This window comes from Trichomycterus rosablanca, chromosome 5, assembly GCF_030014385.1.
Source record: "Trichomycterus rosablanca isolate fTriRos1 chromosome 5, fTriRos1.hap1, whole genome shotgun sequence".
NCBI lineage: Eukaryota > Metazoa > Chordata > Actinopteri > Siluriformes > Trichomycteridae > Trichomycterus > Trichomycterus rosablanca.
Window position 1 is genome coordinate 37,573,815 of NC_085992.1, and position 15,144 is coordinate 37,588,958.

Sequence of the window (15,144 nt, forward strand, 5' to 3'; positions counted from 1 at the left end):
TACAAAAGATTACAAAAGTTAAAATAAAATAAATGCCCACACTGCATTGTGTGCCAAAAGTCTCAGACTACTCATTAAAATTGCCATTACTGCCTCTTTTCTACTGCATGGTACCCTACAGTGAACATAGGGGGAGTTTGCTAAAGATTATTTTTGGTTTGGTGGTTATTTTCCACCAAACACTGAGAGCAAACACACCCCGGCCACTGTAAACAATAGCAGTAGCAACAACAGGAGAGTTTTCAGTTTGACCTACTATGGTTGCTGTTTTTATAGGTTTTTTATCACACTGTTTAACTGAATCTACTGCAACTGTGTTTTAAATATGGCACTTGTATTGTCTCATTTCAATGCAATTCTATTTGACCAGTCAGCCGTATACACTAGGCCTATATGGTCCATATGCCTGGTCTTTGGTCAGGAAAGGTAACCGAATTTAGAAGCCGTACTTCGGTACATTGCCGCTTACATGGCTTACATTGCAGTAGAAACAAACACTAAATGTGGGATCACATATTTAAAATCATACTATATAGTATACAGTGCAGTGAAAACACTTTTATACATTATGCCATATGGCATTTAGTAGACACTTCTGTGCGGCTCGGAGGAGGCGTTAGCAGCAATATACCTACCTCGACTGCTATCAGCGATCCTCAAGCAGCGGAAGACAAATTGACTATGATAAATTGGGAGCAAATGAATAAATAAAATAGAAAAAAAATTATAAAACAAAAAAAATTGAGGGTTAAGGGCTCAACCATGGTTATTTGGTAGTGGAGGGGCTTGAACAAGCAACCTTCTGTTTACTAGTTCAGTACTGTAACTAATAGGCTATCACTACCCTGCCACTAAACTATCAATGGTAAATGTTACATGTTTCTTATATTTATTTATATATGTTTTTCATTACAAATCATATTATCAACATAACAGGAATAACATGCAGGAATTCAGTTTGCCCTGCTATGAATTACTGCCCTGTCCAGATTTCTAGGTCCACAAAACAGTTTAATGGTTTATTTAGCAAGCAAATCCAGCTTGGAACTTTCTAAACATGTGAGCAGTGTTTTTATTAACCTTGGGTCACCTTGCCAGTCCAGGAATTGAAGATCTGTTGACTTGTTGGGTATTTGTTTATAAATTAACAAATAAATCTAAAAGTAAGAAGCATGTACAATACATTTTTACATGTATAGCAGCGGTCCCCATACTTTTTGGCGCCATGGACCGGTTTCATATAAGATATAATTTCACGGACTGGCGGGAGCGGAAGAATTTAATATAGAATAAATATAGAATGGATAATCGGTGTGAATCCTGAGCTTTTTACGCTGCAACGAGGCGCTGCTCCCACCTAGTGGTGATAATAGACAATAACACCTGAAGAGTTTTGGAAATTTAATTGCTCTTGTAGCAATCTTTAATTATTTATTCTTTCTGTGCGACCTGGTAATAAATGACCCACGTACCAGTACGGACCACAGTTGGGGACCACTGATGTTTAGCACAAAAATGAAAAATATATAGTACAAAAATGAAACAAAGCCAAAATGTGCTAACTGATTTATTAACTCAGATTATTTTACTGGCAAGAAGAAAGTGACTGCAGGATATTCTCTCGCACCGTATCACTTCCACAGAACGTGAATCTGTCAGACACAGAGACAGAGATGAAGCAGAAGCAATACAGTTTCAGTGAACATAGAAGGTATTCAGAGCATGTCACTTTGTGCATACTTTTTGTGTTGTGGCTTTGATTTTGAATGAATTGCAAATAATAAAAAGTGAATTATCCAGTTTAAAGAATAATTTACATCCTTTGTTTAGAACTGAAAGTCATAATGATCATGCATAGTCACTAACCGCATGATTATGGGAAATAAAGTAACATGTATGAAATATTAAGACCTGATTATAAAATTTATAATAGCAACATAGCAGCTTTTGCTCAGAATTTTGGTGTGGTGGTGCAGGAGCGAAGGCTGCACATTGGTGTTTATAACAGCTTGGGCTGGGTTGACGGGCTGGGTGAACCCCATTTCAAAGCAATTACAGATGCCTGTCTTTCTGAGTACATCTCTAAAACATTTGAACACATGTATTTGGGCATTTTATCCTATTCTTCATCCAGTCAATCTCTGTCAGACTGGCTGAGGAGAGACTGTGAACTGCTTCATGGTCTTTCCTCAGATGTTTGATGAAGGTTATGTCTGGCTTTGCCAAAGACATTCAGAGACTCATCATTGTTGTAGTGAAGCTCTCTTAGACTGACCAGTTCTTTAATGGCCTCTTGACCTTTGTATAGATCTTGCCAGGTGGCCAACTCTGGGAAGGTTCAAGGTTGTGCCAAGCTTCTTCAAAATTTTAAACTATTGAGGCCACTGTAGTGCTGGGAACACTAAAAGCTTTAGTTATTGTTTTATATTCACGCCCTGCATCTGTAACTAAACACAATTTGATCATGGAGATCCACAGACAGTTCCTTGGACATCACGGCTTGTTTTTTGTCCTGAGAATTGTGGGCTCCCATAGACCCAGGTGTGTGCTTTTTCAAATGTCTAATCAACTCATATTGCAAAACATGGATTTTAATTGTTTTAGATACATCTGAAGGATAATTATATCAAACAGGAGGCACTTCACTACAATTTGGAGTGCTACAACAAAGGCACTGAATACTTTTGTGAAATTATTTGACTAATAATTTAATTTTAAGTTTTTTAATTTTAAGCTTTTTAATTTAAAATTAAGAGTTCAGTTTGTCATTATGTGTAAAGTGTAAGTGTAGATTTATGGCGTAAATCGGCAACTACATGCATTCAAAATCCAAGTCCACAACACCATAAATGCACAAAATGTTTTAGCTAACCAGAAATCAACAGACAGTGAAAGTAACTCACATTCCTCTGTCTCGTCCTCTCTGCACTGTTATTTTAGTGGCGCCAAATTTGGGTAACAGAGGGTTGATGACATTGTTGTTCCACAAGAACTTCACAAGAGTCAGATCACCCACATCCTTTTCAACATCAATGAGTAGCTCATAGGTCTTACCAGGCCTCAGTGTGCCACTAAAACATAAAATTCACAACTGCTTTTATTTCTATGTCTTAATTTCAAAGCAGAATAAGATGGATAATATACATAAATCTTTTAAAACATTTCAAACATATGTGTGTATTTTGCTCACCTGTGAATGGTATACTGACGAGTATTGCCATCAGGACCATACAATGCCACCTTGAAATATCCGACATTGGTTCGAGAGCCATCAATGGTTGCTGTAACTTTATATCGGTAACCTAAAAAAACAAGCGTAGCAACAAGTTTTTTAAGCTTCATGTATTGCTCTTGAAATTTGCAGCCTACATTAATTACTAATTGCAAATGGAACAGCTTTGAATTAAAATAAATTATATGGGTATACAGGGTGCATTTAAATTATAATTCTGAGACAGTGTGGATGCCATATAGATTCCTTGTTGTCATTTTGATACATCAAAATTATTCAAGACACTTATGTTTGTGATGTATGTTTCTCATTTAGGGACGTTGTAGCCTAGTGGTTAAAGTACTATAGACTAATCAGAAGGTTGCTCGTTCAAGCCCCAGCACTGCCAGGTTGCTGCTGTTGGTCCCTTGAGCAAGGCTCTTAACCCTCAATTGCTTAGACTGTATACTGTCACAGTACTGTAAGTCTCATTGGATCTGTTAAATAGCAGAAATGTAAATATCATTGTTTAGTCTGCACACCTTTTAGAAAATAGGAAAAGGTACTATACTTTGTTAAGTGTAAGCTGTTACTTGATTTTTGTTTTTTTGGTACAATTTTATAAAGGTTTTGTGTATACAGAAGTACTTAATTTACTGGTCACATAATAAAGATATTTGCATTGTTAAAAAAATACAAAAATGGTAATGAGTAACAGAATTAGCATGTTAGCCAGAGCAACCAAGCCAAGTTAATATTAGGTTAACTACAACACTGTTTAATTAAAACCAGTTACCAGGTTTGATTGATAAGAACTGCTAAGAAACCCACTAAGCTTTACCAAGTGGTAGCTGGTGTATGTCTGATCTCATTTGTATTCAGAATGTATGTGGAGCATGTTTTCTGCATTAACCTTCTGCAGGATATTTTATAATAATTAGTTAACATTTACATCAGAATTTGTTTTCATGATTTAATTCAGTGTACATTAAATTTTTTTTATTTATTTATTTAGATTATTCTTATGCCTAGTTCACACTACATGATTTTTGCCCTGATTTGCGCTGACAGGTCGCCGCTAGATGTGACGGCTCGAAGGCAACTTGGCATTCACTAGGGGCTTAGAAATCGCCTCTCGATCGCTATGTGTGAGCTGTTCAATGACTCGATCTGAGGGGCTCGCCAAGCGCTTGCTGATCACTCGCAGACTCAAGAAAGATATCTAGCATGTTAAATTTCTGGACCTGTCTGCAACTCAAAATCATGTCGTGTAAAAGGTGTTTTCGTGTAATAATTGTTATGAACTCAAAATGCAGAAGTAAAACCCGGGGGAGGAGTTGTGAATATGTGGAACAGGGGCATAATATGATTTATATCAGAATACATCGGCACACAGAAACTTTACAGTATTTGTGACTTTCATGCCAAACCATAATTCCAGTGTTGCATTGCAAAAAATTTACTTCCAACTCTCTCTGTAGAACAGACAATCCCTGCTGGCTGTGTAGCCAAACCCACTCCTTCACCCAGATTCATTTATTTATCCTACTTGCTTTTACGCTGCATATCAGCGAAAAAAAACTTTGATCGCTCGCTTCTTAGTGTCGTGCATTTTTGGACGTGGTATCATTAACCCCCTCGTCACTTTTCACGTGTGTTTTAGTGACAAAACGTAGTTTGGGAGACCAGACAGACTTGTCTGAGAATTCTCATGGTGCTAGATCGTGTAGTGTGTAATTCCCTATCGCCGATCAGTCGTGTAGTGTGAAATACACAACAACAAAAAGAACTCCTGATTACAGAAGATGCAGTCATGTAGTGTGGACTGTACAGCGATCTGAACAACTTAAAAGTCATGCATTTATGAATTTGCATTTATTTGTAATAATTATATTGCATTTTTTAGTCATAAACAGTTTGTGTTATATAAAAAAACATAAGACTTTTGCCAAAATATGTGGACAACTACATTTATTATTGTTTAAAAAGCTAATGGTCAGGTGTTCAGATAGATTTGGCTTTATAGTTTTTGTAAAAATGTTACTTTGCTATAAAAGTCACAGCACCTGCCAGGGGCAAAAATACAGGTTACTTAATTTAGTAACTAGAATATGTTATTGGTCCTACATGTATTTCTACATATGAGTGTCTGTAAATTTTAGGTGAAATATACATACGTCCGAAAGGTCGAGCATCGCCTGTGTTCAAGTAGAACTTCATCTTATCCACTCCATTAGGCACTTTAAATTTGTCAGCATAGTGACCCATTTGTGCACATGCACCATTAGCGCATGGGAAACAACGACCCTAAAAGAAAATATAAAAACTTGTTCAGTCTCCACCTACAGTTTTGGATTCATAATTTTTAATTGATTTATTTATTCATTGTTATTATTTTTGCTCACTGATGAAGATACACTGACTAGGCATAACATTATGACCACTGACAGGTGAAGAGAATAACACTGATTATCTCTTCATCAAGGCACCTGTTAGTGGGTGGGATATATTAGGCAGCAAGTGAACATTTTATCCTCAAAGTTGATGTGTTAGAAGCAGGAAAAATAGACAAGCATAAGGATTTGAGCGAATTGTGATGGCTAGACAAGGCGGTCAGAGCATCTCCAAAACTGCAGCTCTTGTGAGGTGTTCCCGGTGGTCAGTATCTATCAAAAATGGTCCAAGGAAGGAACAGTGGTAAACCGGCGGGTCATGGGCAGCCAAGGCTCATTGATGCACGTGGAGAGCGAAGGCTGCAACAGACGAGGGTGTCAGAATACACAGTGCATCACAGTTTGTTGAGTATGAGGCAGCAAAAGGGGGACCAACACAATATTAGAAAGGTGGTCATAATGTTATGCCTGATTGGTGTAATTCTTTTTTTGAATTCAGTTTTATCTTTCATGTGTCAGTCTATTAATCCTGTGGGAAAAAACAACTTTATAGCTGTCAGTTAGATGGAAAAATAACAACCGCAAACGTTTACAAGAGCATCAAAATTCCGTGGGGAGCACAAGTCACACGCTGCAGTGTTTTATTTATCCCAAACAGGGATAAAGTATAATCTGTAACAACAGGTGCATGAACAAAGACAGAGCAGACAGAGGGAAGTCCACTGGCATTGACTCTGCCCAAATCAACATCTAAAACCACAAAACAGGTCAGACCCATATCAATGTCATATAAAACGACAGATTGTTTATCTGTACCATCATCACAATACTAATGTTACATACCTAAAGGCCATGCTATGCAATGCTAGTCATTTATTTAAAAGCATGGGTTATATTTATATGTGTTTAATCTAAACATGTATGTATTAACATGTATTTTTAAAGTGAGTATAGCATAACACGCCAGGCTTTAACAAGATGAAAGCTTGACATTTGTTTTAGATTGAAAATGTTGAGCAATTAATGCTATTCTATATTGCAACCAATGACGCATCCTTGGTAATAGAAAGCATTCCAGCTTTTAAAATCCATCTCATATGATCTAAAGTCTACATTTTTCTTAAAGCTGGGTGATACATTTGCTCATTAAATTTGCTGGTAATGTGTTTATATGTGTTTGTAGGGCATTTATCAGGTCTGCTATCAAGTGTCATCTGTATATGCTGTGAAAAAGTATTTGCCCTCTTCCCAGTTTGTTCCATTTTAGCATATTTGTCACACTTATGTTCCAGATCATCAGACTATTTTTGATATTAGACAAAGATAACTAACTGCTTTTTTAAAATAACAATTTTATTTATTGAAATAAATGCTGTTCAGCTCTACCGAGCCCTATGTGGAAAAGTAATTGTACCCTGTTCAATTTCACTATCCACACTCAGGCATGATTACTGCCTGTTTAATCTAAACATCACTTAAATACAACATGTTTGGCAATGGAAAGCAAGCTAGGAGGCTTCAAAAAGCAGCACATGATTCCACACTCTAAAGAGATTCAAATGCAATCAATATCATTGAAATCTGCCTAAAAAGGAGTACAAAGCCATTGCTAAGGGTCTGTAACTCCAGCAAACCAGAGTGAGAACCATTATCCACAAACTAAGACAATGATCCAAAGCTTTGGAGTTTTGGAGTGACCGGGTCAAAATAATCCTGACCTGAATTCCACTGAGATGTTGTGGCAAGTTCCTAAATGGGCAGTTTTAATTTAGCTACACTACAGTCAAAATAAAAAAGTTCTGTATAAGATTGGTCAGAATCTACAGCGATGCAAAAAATGAAAGTTATCACAATGTTTGAATAACATGTTTAATCGCAGTTGTTCCTGCCAAGTGTGGCAAAACTAGTCTTTATGTGTAGGGGGGCAATTTAGAAAACACAATTCTTTAATTAATATTAAGACTTAAAGTTTTATGTTCTGAATAAATCTTTGTTATCAATAAATGGAACAATCATTTAAATGCTGCATATCTGAAACATTTGAATATGACAAATTAGCAAATATAGAGGAATTCTGATGAAGAGCAAATACTTTTCACAGCACTGTATTTATCTGCTTGTTCACTTACAGACTCAAACACATTCTGGTCAGAGCAGGGGTATCCCAGAAAACCATCAGGGTTTGAAATGGTGTCACTGTAGTACTTGTAGGCTCTCAGATGTTTGCAGGCAACAAAGTCACGAGTTCCTAATCCAGAGGCAAACCAGAAAGATTATTAGGAGAAATATGAGGAAATGATGAATCCATGCATCTGTACGACCCAAGTCTTACAGAGCCTATCCCAGCTTTTCAATGGGCGCAAGGCACACAGTAACACCCTGGACAGGGTGCCCGGGCACACACATACACACACCCATTCACCTATAGGGCAATTCAGTGTCTCCAATTAACCTGACTGCATGTTTTTGGACTGTGTGAGGAAACCCACACAGACACGGGGAGAACTCTGCAACCTGGGGATCAAACCCAGGATCTTCTTGCTGTGAGGTGACAGTGCTACCCTCCGAACCACTGTGCTGCCCATCAACGAACTGTGTATTACATAAAATGTTCCAAAGTATTTGGACATTCATTGTAAGTATTGAGTTCAGGTGTTTTCACTCAGGGTTTTCATTGAGTTCAGGGGTCACATTTATAGCTAACAGGTGTCGCACGGAAGATAACTCTATAATAATGATCATGGTTTTAATAATTAAAAAATCATCAAGCTTAATGTCAGACATCCACTTACTTTGGCCAAAAATTTTTATTAACACATTGGCTGTGTTCACACTGCACAAATAAATGCTCAATTTAAATGTCTGTAACGTGTTGTAATCTTTTACAAACACAATCCTGTCAATTCTACATTTCATAAGTTTTATCACAACTGTATATGATACTAAAATAAAATAAAATAAAATACTGATTTAATAATAAAATAGGGCGCCCAGGTGGCACAGCGGGATATTCCGCTAGCACACCAGCACCGAGTTTCTGAACTCCTTGGTTTGAAACTCACTGTTGCCATCTGGGCATAATTGGCAGTGTCTGCAGCAGATACTAATTGGCCACTGTATCTGCTGGGTGGGGGCCGGACTATGTGTGGGTGGGTGGTTCTTCATACGCTGTGTAAGGACCCTGATTGGCGGAAGAGACGCCTGTGCAGAATGCAGGGGTATGAAGAAGAGGAGGGCTGCGCATGTGTAGGAAAATGCATATTTAAAAAAATAATAATAATAATAATAAAATAAATTTATAATGTATAGTTCTATAATATTCCTATAAAATAATCATTAAATATAATATAAAATATGTAAAATAATAAAGGTTCTTTTTTCTCACCCTCCCAGATGCCATCAATGTCCACAATTTGTGAGATAAGGTTCTTTTCACAGCCAGGCATTTCTTCTCCTCCATTTGGGTAAAAGTCAAGATGCCCAACAGCTTGGGACATTCCTAACCCTAAAAATATAAATAGCTGTGTTAGTTAATTAATTGGTTAAGAACACATAATTATTCTATGTACTGTAGAACTACAAATAGTAATGCATCTACCAAATTCCAAATGCATCTACTTTTTTAAATAGAATTGTAAATTTTTGCTATATAACATTCACTCTTCAAGCATTTTATTAGGTACTGTATGTACAGTACATTCATACACATGGAGTTGTTGACAGAGCAACAGATGGGCTGTAGTTAGTAATGGTATACCCACATAGTTTATTTGTAAGGTGGGTGTTGTGTATTAAAAAATCGATTATTATTAATCAATTATTATTAATAAAACCAATTATTATTATTATTATTATTATTATTATTATTGTTATTATTATTGATAACAATAATAATAATATATGAATTTTTTTTCTTTTTTTACATGGTCAATCTGAGACAATATTTCAGAAACATTAGTAGCCTTTAAGTATGTGATATACATAATAATAATAATAGTAATAATAATAATTATTCCTATGACAATAACAATTATTATTATTAATATTATCATTATTATTATTATTATTATTATTATGACAATAACCATTATTATTATTATTACAAGTATCATTATTATTATTACTATTATTATTATTATTATTATTATTATGACAGTTATTATTATTATGACAGTAATTATTACATTATTACAATCTAAGACAATATGCCAGAACCATTGGTAGCCTTTAAGTATGTGATATACATAATAATAATAATAATAATAACAATAATAATAATAATAATAAAAATTTAAACAATAATAATAATTATTATTATTGTTATTATTGTTACAATGTACTATTAATTCAGTGTATTATTTTAACTTAGTGTACTTCTTGAAAGTAAACCTTACCAAGATAAGGAATTACGGGAAGGGCATCTGTGTGAATGACATCAACAAACAGGGCATCATTGGGGTCCAGTCGTACCAGTTCAGGACAGCCCTGGAAATAGGGCTCAGCTGGGTCCAAGGCTAGGAATTAAACCAAACAAATAAAGCACTGATATACTGATTTCTGAAAAACAAACAATACGCAAACTTTCACCGTGTTCACTTCTGGGTTTCCGACAATAGGCAAACTGGTGATGTTTGGTACCTGTAATTCGTCCCAGTCCTGCTGTCCTTCGGCCAGCCTCTGCAGCACTGTGTGCACCCAGACTGTGCCCAATAAGATGCACGTCTTGAGGTTTCTGCTGGAAATGGTCCTGTAGTAAAGTCACATTTATTAATCAAGTTAAATCATGAAAAAAATAATTTTAAGAACTGTAGTGTACTGTACAATAAGGTCAAATCAATTGAGCTAACTATTAACAAAAAGGTTCGGTAAAAGAAAATTAAATACATAAAAATGCTTAAGTTGATTACAGTTAGCATTGGCCATGACAAATCTGAACACAACAGGTAGTTTACAGGATTATGTATATGCCTTTATACAATATATAACCTAATATTGTAATACAAGACAAAAAATTGTCTTCATCTCTATTTTTATTTCTTTTAATCTGTATTATTTGTATTTTAAATTTTACTTAGATGTGTGAGTGTGGCAGTCTGGTCATTGCCTGTAACAAGATTCACATGTTCTCTCTGTGTCTGTGTGGATTTCCTTCCATCTACTAAAACTTGCAGAAGGTGAATTTGCTACTTTTAATTTAGTGATTAAGCGAATGTCTGAATTGGTGCCCTGTCCAGGGTGTGTTCCTGCCTTTCGGCAAGTATTTATGGGTTGCAGACCTCACTCACTCACTTTCTTAACTGCTTATTCAATTACGGTCATGGGGGTGGGGGTGTTGCTGGAGCCTATTCCAGCTTTTCAATGGGCTCAAGGCACACAGTAACACCTTGGACAGGGCACCGGTTCATTGCAGGGCATACACACACACCCATTCACCTATAGGGCAATTCAGTGTCTCCAATTCACCTCACTTGCATGTTTTTGGACTGTGGGAGGAAACCCGAGCTCCCAAGGAAACCCACGCAGACACGGGGAGAACATACAAACTCCGCACAGAAAGGACCCGGACCGCCCCACCTGGGAATCGAACCCAGGACCTTCTTGCTGTGAGGCGACAGTGCTAAACTGTAGGCCTGACCAGCATAAAGCCATCATGGAATAAATAAAAAATTAAATTAATACATTAATGAATTAATAAAACTTTTTTTAAATAACACTTTTTTCTACTTTACTATCTATGTTTTGACATATCTAATCACCTTAAGTGATTAGATGACTGGATTTGTGGCTGTGACTGATTTAAACATGAGTTACATCAGCTATGTGTTGTACTGGTAAATATTAGCATGTTCAAGCAGTGATATAATACTTTATTATATGTTTTTTTTACTATAGTAAAAAGAAAAATCACATTATGGACACACACAAAGTATCCACAGGTTATTTTTATCCAGCGTACCCTAAAGATGGAAATCATATAAGCCATCTGAGCTCCGACCACTCGAATGTTATTGGCTGCTTGAGTGTACAGTGTCCGTCCTCCAGTTTTCCAGTCCACACAGATACAGTTTATGTCCTCAACAGTCAACATAAGCTGAGAGACAAAAATCATACATAGAATAATGACAAATAACTGTCAGTGTTAAATAAGACATAAAATACTTACCAAATTTCATATTTTAATACTGAATATTGCATCGTACCTTACACATGTCAAAAAGCCAGTTCTCATCTCCTCTGTCAATGAATCCATGGGTTATAAAACGGGTCTTTCTGGATGAGTTGTATTTGGATTTTGCAATAACATCTTGGTTTGTACTGATTTCCTGTAAGAATAAATAAGCAAATGTTAATTTCTTCACGCCTAGAGATCAGTTACAGATCCCAAAAAAAATGTATCATTTTAAAAATTAATTGCACCCCATTTCCAGTGAAGTTGGGACATTTTGTAAAATGCATTAAAATCAAGAATTTGTTCATCTCTGCTATCCGACTGGGCTGGGCACCTGCATGAACAACGATGCTGTTGTTTATACAGGGGTGGAAGCCGGATAGGCACTCCTCATAACTGAGGCAATTATGATGGCACCTGCACAGAGTCGAGGGATAATGCATTGATCAGGATGTGGCTCTCCGTACACAAAGCTGATCCGCATATGAACTCGCCTTGTGCAGGTGAAAAGATGCAGTCGGCTACTGCACACATGTCTGAGTGGGGCGTGTGTTAGTCTCGCTCTCCTCAATCAGGGCGGGGATCGGCATCAGTAGAAAGGAAGCATAATGCAATTGGGTAATTGGATACACTAATAGTCAGGAGAAAAAGGGGAGAAGGAATTCCAATGTTTTATCTGAGCAAATTTGTTTTCTGTACAAACTTGCTATCAGAATGAGATGTCTTCAACACACTTGCTTACCACCGTATTTTATTACCTTTCCCATTAATTACAATTTTTAATGAATTGAAAAATGAGAATACTAGTTGTTGTAGTTTTGTGTAACGTAGCGACTGCCGTTCTAGCCGCTCCATATTAGGAGTCGTGTCCCTTTGCGCAGCCAAGTTTGATTTGTTGATTTGTCAACCTCATTCAGTTTACAATCATTTGTGTCTTTTATCCCTCTGCACTGCCTAGTTTGTCCAGCAGTTGGGGTACTGAGGCTTAGTTGTACAATCTCTCTTAAATGTCAAATTTGCTTCAGGTAAAAGGTTTCTTATTTATCACGGCTTCTTTCTATTTTCTTTACCAGCTCCTTGGTTGGCTTACCTGCTTTTCTTAGAGGCAGTGATGTAGGGTCACTTTATCATGTTCAGTTTTTGTTCACGTCGAATGTCAGCATTCTGTTTATTTCTGGGAATTCGCTCTGGTGTCATTGCTTGTTGGGCCTACAAGGGAGACGGCCTGGTTGAGCAAATTGCCTCAGAAGTGGAACGATATTCCATTTCCTGATTTCCCCATCCGGCGTAGTCCCGCCCCTTATCTGAACAACAGGCCAATCGTTGTTCATGTAGCCACTCATCCTCAGCCGGCAAGGCAGAGCCGAGATTCGATACGATGTATTCGAGATCTCAGCTCTGGTTATTTGAATTTTTAAAGATGCAAAACATTACAAAAACGTTGTGACAGGAGCATGATTACAACCTGTTCCTTTTAACAATGTTCAGTAATCATTTTGGAACTGAGGTCCAATCATTTTGGACACCAATTGTTGTAGTTGTAACATTTATTTTTTTCTATTATTGTTTGATATAACAAGCTGCTCAACAGTCAAGTCTTTATAGCTCTATATCACACTTTAAATGGGAGACAGGTTTATACTGCAGACATGCCAGTCTAGCACCTGAAATATCTTAATTAAAATCCATGGTGTTGTAACACGTGCAGAATTTGGCTAGGTATTGTTTTGTTAAAACAATCAGAAATGTCCCTGTAAAAGCTGTACTGTAGATGATAGCACATGTTGCAACAAAATGTGAATGTACTGTATGTCTCAGCATTAATGATACACTAGTTACCCTGGCTTTTAAACATTAATGTTTTTCCCTTTTAACCCAAAGAACTTAACATCCATTATTTCAAAAGCAGAATTCAAAGGTGGAACCTCTCAAATCATTGAACTTTTCCACTCTGTGCCAGTCCAATGAGCTTGGTGCAGGGACAAACTGAGTTTACTGAAAAGGGTTTAACTAAAACCATCTTCAGCCCATGGGGTGGTACGGTGGCTAAGTGGGTAGCACTGTCGCCGCACAGCAAGAAGATCCTGGGTTCGATCCCCAGGTGGGGCGTTCCGTGTCCTTTCTGTGTGGAGTTTTCATGTTCTCCCCGTGTCTGCGTGGGTTTACACCGGGTGCTCCGATTTCCTCCCACAGTCCAAAGACATGCAGTCAGGTTAATTGGAGATACTAAATTGTCCATGACTGTGTTTGATATAACCTTGTGAACTGATGAATTTTGTGTAATGAGTAACTACCATTCCTGTCATGAATGTAACCAAAGTGTAAAACATGACGGTAAAATCCTAATAATCAACTTTAGCCCATGAAGTTATATACATTACAGATGCATGTTTTTTTTAAAGCAGTGCTTTCTAATGGGTATTTAATATTGGTTTTTGGCCTTTCCTTTTTGCACAGATTTTTTTTTTAATGACTGCTTTCTAAATTCAGTGTCATAATAAAATAATCTAATAAATAAGATGTTTATATCTTTTCATGATAAACCTTATACATAAAGCATATTGAACGGCATATGTTCAACATTTTTCCTGCTCTTATTTGAGCTGAAATTAAGAACAAGCAGCATTACAGGACTAGAAGAAAATAATCTTGATTACCTGGTAGGAATTTGGGTTCTCCCTTGTGAAAAGAAGAAAGCGAGTGTTGATCTTCTCTGGACTCCATGGTAGGCGGGCAATAGGCCTTTCAGTTGTTCCACTCCATGGTTTATTATCAGAGAAACAGCCTAGGTTTTCGAAGCAAACCTCTGCACCTGCAATGTGTATATATCGTTACATTTTGTATCCAGCTTTTCTATTTTGGTAGCGATGGCAAAATGTATAGAAAAGAATAAAAAATTATTTTGTTATACCATAAGCAGTCCCTGCAAAGCAGCCCACAAGGGCACCAATCCAGAAAAACCACATCTGAAAACCGAGTAAAACAAGCCATTTGTTAGCAGAATGTTCATCAAACTCCATAAATTCAACATCTTACTCATCTGAATACTTACTCTGATAAACACAGCAACCTGATATATTTTGTGGTCCCTTATATACTAGTTCCTCCTGTGTGATACGATGTGAATGTGGGAAAAGTCCAGGTGAAGAATTGGCAAAATGAACAGGAACTGGTAAACTGAATGAGTGTACACCTGTTCACAGACTTCTGTAAGTACAAAACATTTAGGGCTTGGATGCTAATACATGGTATGTTAAACTGTTTAGTTGTCCTTATGCAAAAGGAACTTAACAGTGGGTCCCATTTTATAAAACAATTAAATAAGTGTGTGACACATGCACACATTCACTCACTCTTAAGGAAAGTATAGG

The 15,144-nt window shown here is 36.8% G+C and overlaps 1 protein-coding gene across 1 annotated transcript; it reads right to left on the minus strand.

The window, feature by feature from the left end:
• Window positions 1–1,554: 1,554 nt before the first annotated feature.
• On the minus strand, window positions 1,555–14,934 carry LOC134314534 (pancreatic triacylglycerol lipase-like). The gene is made up of 13 exons (XM_062995164.1): window positions 14,826–14,934; window positions 14,685–14,739; window positions 14,431–14,585; window positions 11,805–11,927; window positions 11,561–11,695; window positions 10,243–10,351; window positions 9,999–10,118; window positions 8,990–9,109; window positions 7,734–7,852; window positions 5,389–5,518; window positions 3,191–3,302; window positions 2,904–3,071; window positions 1,555–1,652 (listed from the first exon to the last, which is right to left on the minus strand). The coding sequence occupies exons 2-13, from the start codon at window positions 14,737–14,739 to the stop codon at window positions 1,586–1,588; spliced, it is 1,413 nt and encodes a 470-aa protein (XP_062851234.1). The 5' UTR covers window positions 14,826–14,934; the 3' UTR covers window positions 1,555–1,585.
• Between the last annotated feature and the right edge of the window lie 210 nt (window positions 14,935–15,144).